The sequence below is a fragment of the Piliocolobus tephrosceles genome, chromosome 1 (assembly GCF_002776525.5).
Source record: "Piliocolobus tephrosceles isolate RC106 chromosome 1, ASM277652v3, whole genome shotgun sequence".
NCBI classification, from domain to species: domain Eukaryota; kingdom Metazoa; phylum Chordata; class Mammalia; order Primates; family Cercopithecidae; genus Piliocolobus; species Piliocolobus tephrosceles.
The window spans coordinates 154,081,895-154,095,590 of record NC_045434.1 but is presented as its reverse complement, the minus strand read 5'-3'; the positions used below and the strand labels follow the sequence as shown (position 1 = coordinate 154,095,590).

Here is a 13,696-nt window from a genome sequence, read left to right as displayed (position 1 = left end):
ATTAAAAATTAAAACCCAAATCTCAGCACCCACATGTAGTTGAGGGGACCTGTGGCCACACAGAAGGGTTTTAGCAACTGTGTTCCTTTTACAATAAGGTGTCCAAGGACTGCATTCACCTAGGATGAATCACAGCAATTTGCAGCTCCGTATTGTTAGAGACATTTCAATTCTGCTATTAGCCAGCCAGAGCTCAAAGGGTTCTGCCTTCATCTGGTCCAGGATTAAGACAAAAGTATCGCTGGGACTGGAAGGGGGTGTAGGTCCTGGCTTTGTGAACTGTAGGTGAGAACAGAGTGTGATTGAATGCCAGTGAAGCCTGAAGTCTTAAGTCCAGTTAGGGGTCCTCTAAGGAGTTTTGTCTTCATTGAGCTACCCTCTTCAAACTTTTCAGGGTATATTCTACATGTAGATTTTCTTCAATGAGTAAAACCTTATTCACTTACTACTAGTTATAAACCATAGATGATTTCTTCCTATTGTTTCATCAATGTTGCTTATATATTGTCACATAAACTGTTACATTAGTTTAATGGTGTAAAAAAAAAATTCTGTGAGCCTAGTCTGATTAAGGCATTGCTGCATTTTTTAAAATATTGAAATGTAGTACAGATAGTGTATACATCATCAGCACATAGCTCCATATAATACATCACCATCATGCATAGGACATTTTCATCATCCAAAAAGCCAAGCTCAGGTTCCTTCCCCAAAATGACTCCCTATTTATTTACTATACAGACTTCTAAAGCTACAGTTTAGTTTTGCTTGCCTTTTTTTTTTTTTTTTTTGAGATGGAGTCTCCGTCTGTTGTCCAGGGTGGAATGCAGTGGTGTGATATCAGCTCACTGCAACCTCTGCCTCCCAGGTTCAAGCAATTCTCCTGCCTCAGCCTCCCAAGTAGCTGTGACTACAGGCATGTGCTACCACGCCTGTCTAATTTTTGTATTTTTAGTAGAGAAGGGATTTTACCATGTTGGCCAGGCTGGTGTTGAACTCCTGATCTCAAGTGATCTGCCCACCTGTCTCCCGAAGTGTTGGGATTATAGGCATGAGCCACTGCTCCTGGCCAGTTTTACTTGTTTTTGACCTTATGTAAGTGGAATCATTTATATATCATCACAGTATATATTTTTTAATGTTGAATTTCTGTGCTCAAAATAACGTTTGTAAAATTTGTTCACATTGTATAGTTTTATTCATCATGATTGCTATATGGTATTTCACTAAATGAGTACACCACAATTTCTACTATGAATGGACATTTGAGTTGCTTCCATTTGGGGACCATTACAAATAAGGCTGTAATCAACACTCTTATAAATATCTTTTTGTCCACATGTGCTTGCACTTCTGTTGGTATAGGCCTAGGAATGGAATTGCTGGATCACAGGGTAGGTGTTTATTTCAATTTGTATTTTCTTGATTACTAATGAGGTTGAGCACCTTTCATAGGTATATTAGCTATTTGGTATCCTCTTTTTTGTACAGGAGGCATCTTGAATTGTCTGTATTTTTATCAGTTTGTACAAGTTTTTCATGTGTTTTGGACACAAGTTGCTCACATTTACATGTGTTGCAAATATCTTCTACTCTTTGGCTTACTTTTCCCCTTCTTTTAATAATGTCATGTAATGAACAAAAGCTCTTAATTTAATGTAATATAGTCCAATTTATCAATATTTTCCTCTATTGTTAGTGATCTTTGTGTCATTTAATAACTTTTTTCTGTAGCCTCACATCATGAAGATATTTTCTTATTTTATCTTATAGAAGCCTTATTATTTTACTCTTTACATTTAGAGCTACGACGCACTGAGAATTGATTTTTATGTGTGGTGTGACATAATCATCAAGTTTCTCTTTTTCTCCCCAAACAGTTACTCAATAGACTGAGCACTATTTACTGAATGATCCTTTCTTTACTGCTCTACAGTGCCAGCTTGTAAGATTGAATGTCCAAGTATGTGTGGATCTGTTTGAAAACTCTCTTCTGTAGTCTATTTTTCCACCCTTACATCAATATCACACTGTCTTATTTACTGTAGTTTAATTACCTATAAGTGTTGATATCTGATGGAGTAAGTCCTTAGGCTTTAGGCTATTTACAGTCCTTTGTATTTCCATATATATTTTAGAAGCTGCTCAGAATTTTTTATTAAAAAACACTGCTGTGATTTTAATGGAGATTGCATATAATGGAGTTTATGATTCATAGAGTTTTCTTCATTCTTCCAAGATGGGGTATTTCTCTATTTATGTAGGACTTCAGTAATTTCTCTCAACATATGTTATTTTCTGTGCAGAGGTTTTGTACATATTTTGTTAGATTTATTCCAAAGTATTTGGTAGTTTTGTTGCTACTATGAAATGATATTTGCTTTAAATTTTTATTTTCTAATTTTTAATGCTGGTATTGATTTTGTATCTTGACCTTGCATCTGGCAACCTTGCAAAGCTCACTTATTATTTATGATACTTTAATTGTAATTATGGATTTTCTTTGCATATACAAGTAACATTTGCAAACAATCATAGTTTTATCTCTTTCTATTCCTTATACCCTTGGTTTAATTTCTGGTATTGTTGTAATTACTAGGATTTCCATTAGAATACTGTGAAGAAGTGGTGATTCTGGGCATACTTGTCTTGTTCCTAGTCTCAGAGAGAAAGCATTCAACATTTCACCATTTATTATGATGCTGGCTTTTTACATGGCCCTAATGAAATTAAAGAAATTATCTTCCTTTCCTAGTTCTTAGTCTTTTTTCATGAATAGCTGTTGAATTGAATTAAATATTTTTTAACCTGTTGAGATGTCAGCAGTTTTTGTCTTTCATGGCGTTAATACAGTGAATTACCCTGCCTAACTTTTCCAATGGTAAACGAGTCTTGCATTTCTAGAAATTATCCAACTTTGTTTTGATCAATTGCACCTTTTATATATTGTTGTATTGAGTTTGCTAATATTCCTTTTAGAATATTTGCATCTATGTTTGTAAGTAATATTGACTGTAATTTCTTTGGTATCAAGTTGATGGTGCCAAAATTATAGAACTTTATAAAACAAATTGGAAAATTTCCCCTTTTTCCCTATTCTCTAGAATACTCTGTGTAATTGTTCTATTTCTTTCTCATATGTTTGGTAAAATTTACCAGTGAAGCCCAACTTTTCTTTGTGGGAACAGAATTGAATATAAAATTTAAAAAATATTCATAGATTATTCATATAGTCTATTTCTTCTTGTATCAATTTTAGTAAGTTGTGCTTTTTAAGAAATTTGTCCATAACATGTCAAAATTCAAGTTTATTGGCAGAAAATTGTTCATGTTATCCTCATATTAACTTTGTAGCATCTGTGATGAAATTTTGTAGTCTGTGATGATATCCCCCTTTTTATTTATTTATGTATTTATTGAGATGGGGTCTCACTCTGTTGCCCAGGCTGGAGTGTAGTGGTGCAACCAGAGCTCACAGCAGCCTCGACTTCTCAGGCTCAAGCAGTCCTCCCACCTCAGCCTCCTGAGTAGTTGAGACTACAAGTGTGCACCGCCATGCCTGGATATTTATTTTATTTTTTGTAGAAATGAGATTTCATTATGTTGCTCAGCCTGGTCTCAAACTCCTGAGTTCAAGTGATCCTTCTGTTTTGGCCTCCCAAAGTGTTGGGATTACAGGTGTGAACCACTGTGCCTGACCCTTTTTATTTTTGATAATGGGTAATTTGCTCTTGCTGTCTTGCTCGCTTGCTCTGGTTCTTGCTTTTGGTTTATTTTCTTTTTCTTGATCAGTCTTGCCAGTTTATCAATCTTATTGTACTTTTTAATGAACAAACTTTTGGCCCACTGATTCTCTTTATTGTCATCTGTATTATATTTCATTAATTTTTTTCTGTTTTAATTTTTTACCTCCCTCACCTGTCTTTTTTATTTAATTTGCCTTTCCTCTTCTAAAATCTTGGGTGGTATACTTAAACCGTTGATTTCAACCTTCTTTTATTATATGCATTTCAGGCTGTAAATTTTATTCTATGTATGGTTTAGCTATATCCCACAAGTTTTGATATTATCAATGTTTACATTCAATTAGTTTCAACTATTTTAAAATACTAATTGTGAGGGGTTTTTGAAATTTGCAAGTAGTTTTAAAACTTCCAAACATATGGGTATTTTACAGTTACCTTTGTAAAAATTAATTTTTAGCTTATATCTACTATGGTCCAAATTTTTTGGAGATTTTCTTTCTGATCTTGGCCCCGCAATTCTGCACTGCCTTAGTACATCTCAAATGGCTGTATTAAGCTGGGAATCATACAGTTGAAGAAGGCCATTACATGTGCTGGGAACATGCACCTTTGAAGGCTTAGCTAGTGGTTCTCAACCTATTAGATGCAACACTGCCATTTAAAATACATATATTTGCAATATTCCTTTTTCTATCCTGAAAAAAATTATAGATAATCTAAAGATTTAGAAAACAATACAGTATCCTGTTACATGGAGGATAAATAAATAAAAAGTAATTTGTAACAAAATATGTTTTTCAACCTGGAAATGTTCAGGCATGACTACACGAGAGACAGGATAAAGTTGGCCGATGTTTTCTTCTACTTACATTGAGTTAATATGGATGTAAGAGAAGTAAAACAATACTCAAAGCATATTTATTGTTGACACTTTTTCCTTGTATTTAACATTTTGAGATAAAGGCTAAATGAGCATATTTGTGTGTGTATACAAGTACAATCAATGTGACTGTGACAACTGCAAATGAAAAGCTGATAAACGTGTGTTGTCTTGTTGACTCAAATACCAGAAGCTGCGTTGTCATTGATGAAGGAATATTTCGAAGTGCTGAACAATTCTTGATAAAGTTCCGAAACAAACAAAGCACAATCTTCCCTCGATTTACATGGGAGTTGCATTCCTGAAAAATTCAGTATATTTTAAAACCATGCAAAATATCCTTTAAAAAAACATGTAACATGGAGTTTAGGACCAAGGCTCAGGTAACTATAAAAATTTTTACCCACATAAATTTCTAGTGGAGTGTTTGAAATTTGTTTAGGACTGTCTCCTTCACTATGGGACATTTGCAGATTTCTCCCTTGCCCAGTAAATCTCAATAGCACCTCTTCCCCCAATTATTGTGAAAATCAATTCCTCCACATTCAACCAATTTTCCAACACCGCCCGAGCAGCACTGCCATCCTTGTTGAGAACGTGCATCTAGTTCGTCTTAAGATAGAACTGCCCCCCTCATCCCCACTTTCTCTCCCAAATTCTGTGAAAGCCCAGTACAGGCACTGGGTGATACAGTAAGCCATTTAGGAGGATTCCCAACTTGTATCGTTGAATCATCTTTAAATTTGTTTTTATTATTTTTTAAAATGTCTTATCATCTTCCAAAAAGGATGTTTTGGTGAACTGCAAAGAGATATACTCATAGACAGGAAAAAGACTTGGTAGGGTGAAGAATGAAAGAAAAACAGACAAGCAGAATAAAGCTGAAAGCTGAGCCTAGTATCTAAAACACACACTCCCAGGGCTTGTATATGCAATAAAGTTGAGAAGTAACTGGGTTGTCAACTTAAAGAGGAATACTTGATCAGACACACAATTCTATCTTGATAAGATTAAAAACAAACTCTAGTCATCCTTCAGTACCTGTAGGAGACTGGCTGTAGGACCTTTGTGGACACCAATCTCCGCAGATACTCAAGTCCCTTATGTAAAATGGCATAGTATTTGCATAGTATTTGTATGCACCTCCTCCCATATACTTTAAATAATCTCTAGATTACCTGTAATACCTAATACAATATAAATGCTATGGAAATCGTTGTTATACTTTTTTTTTCATTTGTGTCACTTTTATTGTTGTTATTTTTAATTTTTTTAGAATATTTTCAATCCATGGTTGGGTGCGGAACCTGCGGATACAGAGGACTGACTATAATATCAAGGTAAGGACATGGACTCTGGACCCAGACTGCGTACATTCAACTTGGCTTCACTTTTACAAACTGTGGGACCTTGAGCAAATCACCACATGCTTCTGTGCTGTTACCTATAACAGGATAATATCACTACCTACAATAGCACATAGGTCTGTTGTAAGGATTAGATAAGTTGGTGTACATAAAGTTCTTAGGAGAGTATACAGTAGTTACTTGTAAACACTATATAAACATTTGCTAAATAAGCAGAAAAAGTTCTCAGAGAAAACACAGTTTTTCCCAGCAGTTTCTCTAGTAGATATGGAATTGAATTACCTAGACTGAAAACTCAGAGGAAACTTGACATTCATCAATTCTAACCTGTTTGTGTTACAGTGCAGGAAACTGCAGCCAGAGACTGAAAGTCTAGGGGCTAAGCTCACATATTAGTTGAGGATCCACAAGTTAGTTGAGGATCCTGGTCCCCTGGCTCCTTTCTGCTGCTCTTTCCAATATGTCAGCCTGGAGCTGGCCTGGGGAGGGGTGCAGAGAAGCAGCCTATTGTCTTTCCTTCCCAGAGTGTCCACAGGTTCCAAAATTCCACCTTCTCCCAACTGTTCTATAACACCCCAAACTCTCATTTCTTCCTAAGGACAGAGAGCAAAGAATAAATCAGGTGTGAATGACCCCTAAACTCAAACCCTCAAGGAATATGCAAACACATAATAGAGTTCCCTTAAATATAATAAATCTTCAACTTTGAGGAGGAGGGGGAATGGGTAGGTGGGAGGCAAAGCTTTTAAATTTAGAATTTAAAATTGAATTGTCTAAACTGGCAAAAGTCTCACCACTTTCCCATTGTGAGACTGCACACAAAGGTACTTGAGAGTCTCCAAGCCTCATTTTTCTCTTCTGTAATGTCAAAACAGAGATCATAAGGCTGACAGAATGGACTCTTTGTGGCAATAAGATACCATATTAGAAACTGGACTTAAGGCTGTGCCAGGTAAGAATGAAGTCACACACCCTTACTCTTAAGGAATAAACTATGTTCTAACTGCCATAAGGTGTTTTCTTTCACTCTAGCAGTTAAACGAGCACTGATAAGTCTCCACCCCACAGTGAACATGGGACACATGCAACATGCATGTTTGCTTGCTATGTATGCAAGCATTCCTCACTTCCTAAATATTTATTGCCCCCTGTAACCTGTTGAATATGTATACTTGGCCAAACAGTTCAGCATAAATTCCTGCTTTACCCCTCTCTCCCTTGAAGTGCCTGCTTTTGGTCTCTGCTGGAGGTTATGCTTCCCAGCCTACCAGGATGGCCACCCTGCAGGCTGCAACCCTTTGTAAGAAATAAAGCTCTCCTCTCCAAGTTTCTGCACCTTGTGATTCTTCAGTTAACAGTAACATGGGGATGATAATAATCAATGCCTCACGGGTTGTTGTGAAGAAGAAATGAAATAATACAAAGCACCTAGCACCATGCCTGGCAGAGAGCCAGGGGCCAATAAATGTTCATCATAATTGCTATTATTATTACAGGCATCAGCAACCTATCAGAAGAGAAATATTTTTCCTTTGCTCTTTGAAGAAATGAGGCCACCCCAGAAAGGCTTTATTGGTGTCTTCTTACTCCAGGAACTCAGTTACCTTGTAGAGGGGAATGGGAATGTCTGGAAAGAAAGAACCTGAAGCTCAGTTCCCCTAGGAGCACATGAAGCATCACAAAGACAGAAGGGTTGCAGGGCTGAATCCAATTCAACCACTCACTCTAGTGTGTTCCTGAGAGTGTTGTCTTCCCTCTATGACCCTTAAACAAATATGTATATGTTCACTGTCCATAATATGATACAAGACAGGGTTTGGTATGATTAAGATGCTGCTTATTAAATGAGGAACTCTGAGAGACTGCACAAGAAATCTAGAAACTTCATGAATTGGGGGTGAATCTCCCCATGGTGAAAGTTCAGAAAGACTGGCTGCAACGGGCTTTGCAAAATACATGCTTATAAATACATTTTCTCTTCCTTTAACAAGGAAAACGACAAAACTTCATAGTTACAGCAAGAAATACTGGGAAACAAAAAATATGCCCTTAAAAATTCAATAACTTAATATATTCATTGTACTTAGCTGTTATGGGAAATCCAATATCTTACTGTTGATTTTAATTTTCCAAGGGACTTTGAACTATATGTGTGTAGGTGGTGGTAAATGCCTTCGTTATGGCTGCTGGGTTCTGCAGACTCTCTGCACACAGAGGTGTAGGTGGTTAGACTTGTGTTTTCTGGGAAGCAAGCGCAAGTAAGGAGTATCTACTATGGGCCAGCTACATGTCTTTGGTATTCCATTCAACACACTCCTCCCTGTGTTAGAGGAAACATTATTCTTCCCAGTGTATAACAGGACTTTCTGTCCTCTAGGGAACTGGGAAATTATTTCCTTCCCCTCCCTCTTTTACTTCCCCCCAAGGGAAAGAATGACTTCTCTTCTTAGGGAGGTTGGAGAAGGGTCCTAAACAGTGGGCTCTCTTGTTTAGGCTGACTGTGCACAGGTTGAGACACCTATTTCATTGCTTCTGCTTTCCTATGGGAAGAACAGTTGAATCCCAGCCCAGGATCTGGAGGTTGATGTCTCTCTTCTTGGTCTCCAGAATTCATCGATTTGAGGCATGCATCTGACCTCCATGTTTCTGCACCACAGACTCAATTCTCCTCGCGTGCAGGTCCACACCCAGCTGGGGTTGTATCATTTTGAAAGTCATCTGTTGCAGGTCCACTTTCAGGGCTCCTACTCAACAACCAATAAAGGTGCTGTATTCATCTGTATTTGCTGAAATACGACAATTTCTCAATTTGTTCAGAATCAGAGAAGCTCTACTACCCAGAAGAGTTGGAATGGGCTTTGAAATGTAACCCAAGCATCTTATGCAGGTAAAAAGCCAAAACTCGTATGCCCGTCTTGCCAGCTGACCTTCCCAGACCCCACCCAGGTCTGGTCACATAATAATGTGCACTGCCCAAGGTGGCTTGATTGCCTGGTCTGGCAGCTGGAGGAGTGGACCCTGCACCTGACTTCATCGTGTCTTGGCTTTGTCCAAGTAGTCCCCTTGCCTTCGATTATTCTGTGGCTAATGTTTTCACTCATTTAGAAACATCTGCATCTTTCTTCCCCGGCAGTGCTCCGAACCTTTTTTTTTTTTTTTTTGGCTGGGGGCATTGTCACCAGTGCCTTGAGATATGTTCCTGTTCTGGATGTGACCCCAGAGGACCGGAACCTGCACGGAGGTCTGCTGCCTCCCTGCCTAGCACTCTTTCTGCTCTCACCAGGGTGCATACCTCTGTGAATTACATGGCTGGACTTCTCTTAACATCAGACTCTATTAACTAGAACAATAGTTTTATCTCATCCTGTGATTCAAAGACGGTTGCTAGGGAAACCAGTGGGGATATGTTTAATCTGTAAATCCTGTAATTGCCCTAAATTAGCAACAATTCATACGCTTGCTTCAAAAGGATTTGGACTGAGCTGACTGGGAAGCAGGTGAGTGAGGAAGAACAATCACAGGTTGGCTCCCCTTGTGATCTGTTCACATTCCTCATAAGGTGTTTTTTCCCGCTGCTTTGCCAAAAAGCTAAAGGGATTAAAGAGGGAGCACTGCAGTGTCCTTCTAATGGACCAGGAAAGTTGAAAGACAAAATAATACAGTCTTTCTCTTCTTATGGATTCAAGTGGTCAGAGCCGAGTGATTGGAGGCTGTACTGGTGGTGATGGAGAGAGATAAGAGGATAAATAATCCATTTTACTTTAAAATGGATTCAGAATCCTATAATTGTAGTTTGTAGGGGGCTACTAACTCCAAACGAGGAGAAGTGAGCTATTTGGGAAGTCTTATCATCAGAAGAGACCAGGGTGGTCTGAGCATAGGAGCACAGAGTCAGGTTTGGAGGCACGCCCAGCATCATCCCTGCCAAGCCTTTCCCTAATCCACAGCAGTATTCAGTGGGTCACCCACACGCTGCTTGGGCACTGCCAAAAATGAAGAACTTGCTCCTTCCCAGAGCAGCTCATTTTGTTTTTAAACAGCCCTCATTGTTAGAAAATCTGCCTTAAATTGAACTGAAAAATAGGGTGCTGGAGACAGGGGGGCACTTTTCCTCCTTGACTTGGCTGACTGGCTGAGCTCACAGAGGTTTCTTCATAAGACATGCCCTACCTCTGTCACAGGGCCCACACCCAGCAAGCCACACTGGCTCAAGGGCCCAGAACTATCCAGACAGTTGAAGAGTCCCACCTTGAGGCACAGTAGAGAAGCAGTAGGGAAAAAAATGAACATTCCTTGATGTAGTGTTTAAGAATAAAGTGCACAGCGTCTGTCTCTCGGGGCCCTGCAGTGTTTGTGATTTAAAAAAAAAAGCAAAATCTAAGTGCAGACCCTGTTGCCCAGGAGAAATGTCACATGAAACTCTTTATACAAAATGGTTCTGAGAATCATCACTACCATTATCGGTGGAGATGACTCAGTATTTTAGACTTAGCTAGTTATGCAAAGTCCAGGGAGGTCATTGTGCTCTCTTTTGGAAACATAATAGTTCCATTAACGCAGCTGAAGATCACATTTGCTCGGAGCAGCTGCATCCCACTGATGACTCATGTTGAGCGCTACAATCAGTGAAAACTTGGAGGGTATTTCTCCTTTGTAGGTGCAATATCATATGATCCCTAAACCCAGCTCTACTGGGACTATGGGTGTCCGGGATCCCTCCTAGCTCCTTGCCTGCTTTTGCTGTCAAGTTTGTAAGTTCACCTTCTGTATTTTAAAATTCAGAATTGCAGGCCGGTGCAATGGCTTGCACCTATAATCCCAGCACTTTGGGATGCTGAGGTAGGAGGATCTCTTGAGCCCATGAGTTTGATCAAAACCAGCCAGGGAAACATAGGGAGACCTCATCTCTACTAAAAATAATAATAATAAAAAAAAAAGCCAGGTGTGATGGTGCATGGCTGTAGCCCCAGCTACTCAGGAGGCTGAGGTGGGAGGATGGCTTGAACCTGGGAGGCCAAGGATGCAGGTAGCCATGATCATGCCTCTGCACTACAACCTGGGCAAAAAAGCAAGACCCCTGTCTCAATAAAATAAAATTTAGGATTGCAGGGTTTGCAACCTCCTGTCTCTGGTTCTTTGTTACCTGTCCTGCTCTGTGAAGTCTTAGGCGGTCACTGCCTGTGCGTAGTTGATATGTCTACATGATCCCATCGTCTTCAGCTCTAATTTATCCAGACCAGCATGTTTAATGAGGTTAGATGTCTGATCTACCCTTTATTAATGTCTATTCTCTCTTTTCTAATGTATTGACAGAAAAGTTGGAGGAAAGTCAGAAGCCGGGGAGTTTTGCTTTCTCTGATCTGTTGAAGCAGTATAATTAGTTTATCTGATAGTATACTGCCCTTGTGAGAGGTAACAATGCGAGATTTTGGAAAAAGACATCTAACCTGAGTGCTTATACTGTACATAGCCCTTTTGCATTGTTTAGTACTACTGGTTTTTATGCTACTGAATTGTTTTAAAACAGATATTTATAAAAATAGACACAATTTGCTAAATTTCACTCAGTTCAGTCACTCTTAATGGAAAGTCTAGTTTTGTATGCCACAAAGCCATAACCAAGGTGTACCTCATTGTAGAAAAAGAATCCAGAAAGAAGGAAATGGTTTTGAGTAGCAACTTTGAAAATTTCAAACTATGAAACAAAGGCAGAAATCACTGTTAGAAGGTCCTTGGCTTTCCAGGAAGTCCAAAGCCCAAATGAAAAAGGCATCTTGATTTTCTCTCTGAACTCTGTGCAAGGTTTACTAAGAAACTACCTACCACGTAAAACTGGGAAATACACAAAATACGTATTTCTTAGAAGGTAAGGGGTGTGAGTGATTTTGGCCTCACATTAAGACAGCCAGAACATGCATGAACTGCTAGAAATAAGGGACGGAAAGACAGGACTGGGTTCTGGGGCTGCATCCAGGGAAAACATGTTAGTACTGTACACCTAACACCAGATGAGTGGACAGAGACAAGTCAGGAGAAAAGAAGAAAAAGGAATGACCTGGGCTCCAAAAAGGAAAGGGCACGGGATTCGTGGGAGGGTATGAGGGATCAGAAAGGAGAAAGGAAGGTGATACATAATCACTTTTCTATTTTCTTTCAGAATAATGACTTAAGTAACACTGGTCACTGCAATCAAAGTCTTAATATGAAAAACCAAGTAAGTACATGGCTCTGACATTCCAGAATTCCTTGGTGTGGAGTTAGGACTAGGAAGAATCACAGCCAAAAACAACTAACAGTAACTCCCATAGCAATGCTCTGTGTTTAAGACATAGATACATCCACAATATATACACTCTGGAGTGGTTTATTAAAAGGCACTTAGAGCCATTCATAAAGAAATAAATGATAGTGCAAGGCAGCTGGACGCAATGGCCAGGAGGGGAGTTAGCAGTGAGTGCTCCTGGGGAGATGCCGAGGCTGGCTGGGCAGAGGGTACAGTGAGGGAGGCCTAAGGGAGCCCTCGTGGGCCTGGGTGATAGTGTCCTCAGAATTCCCCAGTGTGTGTGACCTCTGCAGCTTGACTGTTCCTAAGGGAAGTTTGGAGGATAAAGACAGCATCTCTGGGCAAGACGTAAGACACCAGACCAGTGTTCTTCAGGTCTGGGACCCCTACAGAGCAACAGCTGGGAAAGTGTACTGTTATTGGAGGCAAAGCAATCAAAATTCCATTCCAGAAATGTGTTCCTTGCAAATCTAGGTACCTGCTGCTCACTGTTCAATGGTGGCAGACATTTCAGTGTAGGCAGCTGAGTGCTTCTCTTGCGTAGACAGGCTGCTTCCCACTTCCCCACCCAAGGGGCACCTGGAAACATGTGTGCATGTGTTTGTCACAATGTCTGTGTGTGTGTGTGTGTGTGTGTGTGTGTGTGTGTGTGTAGAGGCTACTGGTATAAAGTATCCAGGACCAGAGATGCTTAATGTCCTGCAACACAAGGTCAGTTCCTCAGAGCAAATACGGACCCCATTATAAAACAATGTGCTTTGGATCCTGTCAAGGGAAATTCCCTTAAAAGAACTAAATAGACTTTAAGTTGGTTTCAGTAAGGTAGACATTTGAATGTGTATATTCCAATGTTTTCTGCTTTTAAATTTAAAAGCTCTTAAAGTTAGAAAATACAGTCAGCATAAAGAAAATGATCAAATAATCCTCACTCATACTATTTAAGTTATTATTATTAATATGTTGGTATTGATTAATATGTCAGTGTCTTTCCATTTGTTCATGAAAATAAGACAATTATACATATTTTAGTCAGCTGTTTTTAATTACTACATTGTGAATAATCTTCATTGTCTTAAATATATCCTTTTGTATATAATTTTTAGTTGCTTCCTAATACTGTATTTTATGGCTGTACCATTGTTCAACTATCCTCTATTGTTGAATAGCTAGATTTTTTTTTTTTCTGTTAACACAATGTGGCAATTTATCTTTTCCTCAGAATGGTTTTTTATTGTCAGAGAGCAAAAGGATGTTTAACAGCTGGAGGGTAAGAGGATAGAGAGAGTGACAAGAAATTAGGGTCTGCAATGAGAAGACATTGCTTCAAGTCCCAAATCTGCCACTTACTAACCATGTGACCTTAAGCCAGTCAGCTCAATCTCTGTGTGCCTCAGTATCCTCATCTGCAATATGAGAATAA

At 39.1% G+C, this 13,696-nt stretch overlaps 1 protein-coding gene across 1 annotated transcript in view; it reads right to left on the bottom strand.

Moving 5' to 3' along the window:
* Nucleotides 1–4,633: 4,633 nt before the first annotated feature.
* WLS (Wnt ligand secretion mediator) overlaps nucleotides 4,634–13,696 on the bottom strand; it is a 134,680-nt gene continuing 125,617 nt past the window's right edge. Inside the window, exon 12 of the mRNA XM_023209705.1 lies at nucleotides 4,634–4,927. Within this exon, the coding sequence (XP_023065473.1) occupies nucleotides 4,806–4,927 (122 nt within the window). The 3' untranslated portion in view covers nucleotides 4,634–4,805. The remainder of the gene's footprint in view (nucleotides 4,928–13,696) is intronic.